The following is a 2,710-nucleotide window of genomic DNA, read 5'->3' as shown; positions in this document are numbered from 1 at the left end:
ATATTTGTTTTTGTAATGCTTAGAAGCAGTTATTATATTCAACTTCTGAAGTTGATCATTTATTTTAATTGATACAACAATTTATCGTCTTCAATTTTGAGTTATATTTTTGGCAGCTTATATTGATTGGTAATTTTGGATGCACTTGGAAACGACCAGTTTATGTAGCTAACACACGAGCAAGACTGTATACATACGCCTCCTCCCACCCAGTTCATTTATAAGACAAAATTTAAGACAAATTACACAGTTATTGTAAAGTATAATCTTGGTCGTTGTAATTCAGAATAATGGTTGTTCTATTCAGTTATTGTGTGAAAAGAACAAATGCAGTTATTGTATATTGTTCAACTCAAATTGCAAAATCTATGACAAATTACACGTTTATTGTAAAGTATAATCTTGGTTATTGTAAAGCTCTGACACGATTATTGTAATAGTGTACGATATTCAATGAACAAAAACAGCAATGAAACATTGATTCCAAATTATCAGAAACTATAGTAAAGTAATTATCCTATCATCAATCTTAGTGTAATGTAAATCATTATTCATATTCCAATTTCATCTTCATCCTCTTCTATTCAGCGCCTTATTCATCCTCCATTTCATCTTCTTCTTCCTCTTCCTCTTCATCTTCTTTCTCCAAAGCTTGCTCAACAAATGGATTTGGACAATTTCTTTTGTCGTGGTGTGCCATTTGTTACAGTTATTACATAGCCTCTTCGGTTTGCTTGCCTTTTCAATTGCCTTATCCTTGTTTGATTTCAGTCTCTTCCTACTTCCTTTGTTTTTTGCAATCTTTTGCAATCCTTGTTTGTTGAATGGGTATTACTTATTTCAATGCCTGAAAAGATAAAAGCATTGAACATATCTTAGATTATATAAATACTAGTACAATCTCTTATACAAGAATTATTTTAAAACTGTAATGTAGTTATTATATTATACTAATCAGGTTATTCTATCAGGAAATAGGAACTTCTATACAGAAATTGGTAGTCAAGTCCACCACAATGCACACACAGTTATTTTAATATAATAGTAAAGTTATTTCATCATTTTTACAATCTGTATGGAATACTTGACAAGACTCATTAAGTTTGCTACAACAAGATGGACTTTTCATTATCATCCTCTATGTAAGGGACTCAAGCTCACTCACCTTATGTTTGCGGATGACCTGTTGATGTTTAGTAAAGGGGATGCTCCTTCTATTCTCCTACTTTTGAGAGCTTTCAGTTCCTTCTCTAAAGCTTCAGGATTAAGCATGAATAACAGTAAGTCAGAAATCTTTTTTAATGGGATGCAGGAGGACTTACAGAAGGACATCCTTGCTGTGTCTGGTTTCCAGGAAGGCACAATGCCTTTTAAATATCTGGGAGTACCCATACAGCCAGGGAAGATGAGCAAGAAGGACTGTAATTGCCTGATAGAAAAAATGGTGGCTAAAATTCGTAGCCTTGGTGCAAAGAAGCTATCATATGCAGGAAGAGTGGTTCTTATAAATTCAGTGCTTAACACTCTTTACAATTATTGGGCTGCCATGTTCATTATCCCAAAGAGTGTGATCAAAAGAGTAGAAGCCATCTGCAGGAACTTTCTATGGAGTAGCTCTTCTGATTACCACAGAGTTCCACTGGTGGGATGGGATAGAGTTACATTGCCAAAGGATGAAGGAGGTCTAGGAATTAAAAAAGCAGAGCTGTGGAATACTGCCTCAGTGGGGAAATTGGTGAATTGGCTATATATCAAGCCTGGCAGGCTTTGGATCAAATGGGTTGCTAATGTGTATTTAAAGGGAGTTGAATGGCATGATTATACTCCTGGAAGTGATACCCCCTGGACCTGGAATAGAATTTGTAAGGTTAAGGAAAGGATTAAGAGTGGTTTTCATGGTAATCTTTGGATTTCTTCGACCAAAGGATACTCTATACGTAATGGATATGAATGGTTGATGGGTCAGCACCCCAAAACTGCCTGGTATAATCTTGTATGGAATAACTAGAACATCCCTAAACACTTTGTTGTTGCTTGGATGATTATGTAAGATGGACTAAATCTTAGAACCAAACTATATGCTATTGGTTTGTGTCCTGATGATGACTGCATCTTATGTGGGGAACAGCCAGAGACAAGTGACCATCTCTTTTCAGAGTGCAGGTTCACTAGTAAGGTTAAGGATAGTATTGCAGATTGGATTGGTAAGCCAATGCCTGATCCTACTACATTAATATCTGCAAACAGGAACAGATTGCAATGGAAGGCTTCTGCGTGTGTTCAAACAGCATTCTGGTATACCATATGGTTTCAGAGAAACAATGCGAGACATCCGTTGTGTGTTCAGAGACCTGACATTATAGCACAAAGAATCAAGCGATTAATTCAGAGGAGAATTCGTAGCAAAATGTGTAATCTAGAAAGCAATGGTGCCATTGACTAGCAGGCAAGCATAGGATTTATGTGTTAGAATGCCTTAGCCGGGATTCGAACATTGTCCTTGTAATTATGGTTGTTTTTTGATATAATTTATATACTCACATTTTACCTAAAAAAAAAGGATATATGCCAAATCCAATAAAATAAGTCTTTATGATGGAAAAGAACAATCTCTGTTGCATCAGTTATTTTAATAGTGTGATGCAGTTATTGTATTATACTAATCAGGTTATTCTATCAGAAAATAGGAGCTTTTATACTGAAATTGGTA

General features: G+C 35.4%; 1 protein-coding gene across 1 annotated transcript; it reads left to right on the top strand.

Annotated features, from left to right (window-relative positions):
- Window positions 1-1,270: 1,270 nt before the first annotated feature.
- On the top strand, window positions 1,271-2,443 carry LOC141641096 (uncharacterized). The gene is made up of 2 exons (XM_074449773.1): window positions 1,271-1,898; window positions 2,052-2,443. The coding sequence occupies exons 1-2, from the start codon at window positions 1,271-1,273 to the stop codon at window positions 2,441-2,443; spliced, it is 1,020 nt and encodes a 339-aa protein (XP_074305874.1).
- The last annotated feature ends 267 nt before the right edge of the window (window positions 2,444-2,710 follow it).

The sequence above is a fragment of the Silene latifolia genome, chromosome 2, assembly GCF_048544455.1.
Source record: "Silene latifolia isolate original U9 population chromosome 2, ASM4854445v1, whole genome shotgun sequence".
In the NCBI taxonomy this organism is placed as follows: Eukaryota; Viridiplantae; Streptophyta; class Magnoliopsida; order Caryophyllales; family Caryophyllaceae; genus Silene; species Silene latifolia.
The sequence above is the reverse complement of the archived record's forward strand: the minus strand, read 5'-3'. Positions and strand labels throughout refer to the sequence as shown.

Coding starts and splice junctions, on each gene's coding strand:
- LOC141641096 (XM_074449773.1), top strand. CDS start 1,271: ATGAATAACAGTAAGTCAGAAATCTTTTTTAATGGGATGCAGGAGGAC. Junction 1,899..2,051: donor GATTAAGAGTGGTTTTCATG/GTAATCTTTGGA, acceptor TGATTATGTAAG/ATGGACTAAATCTTAGAACC.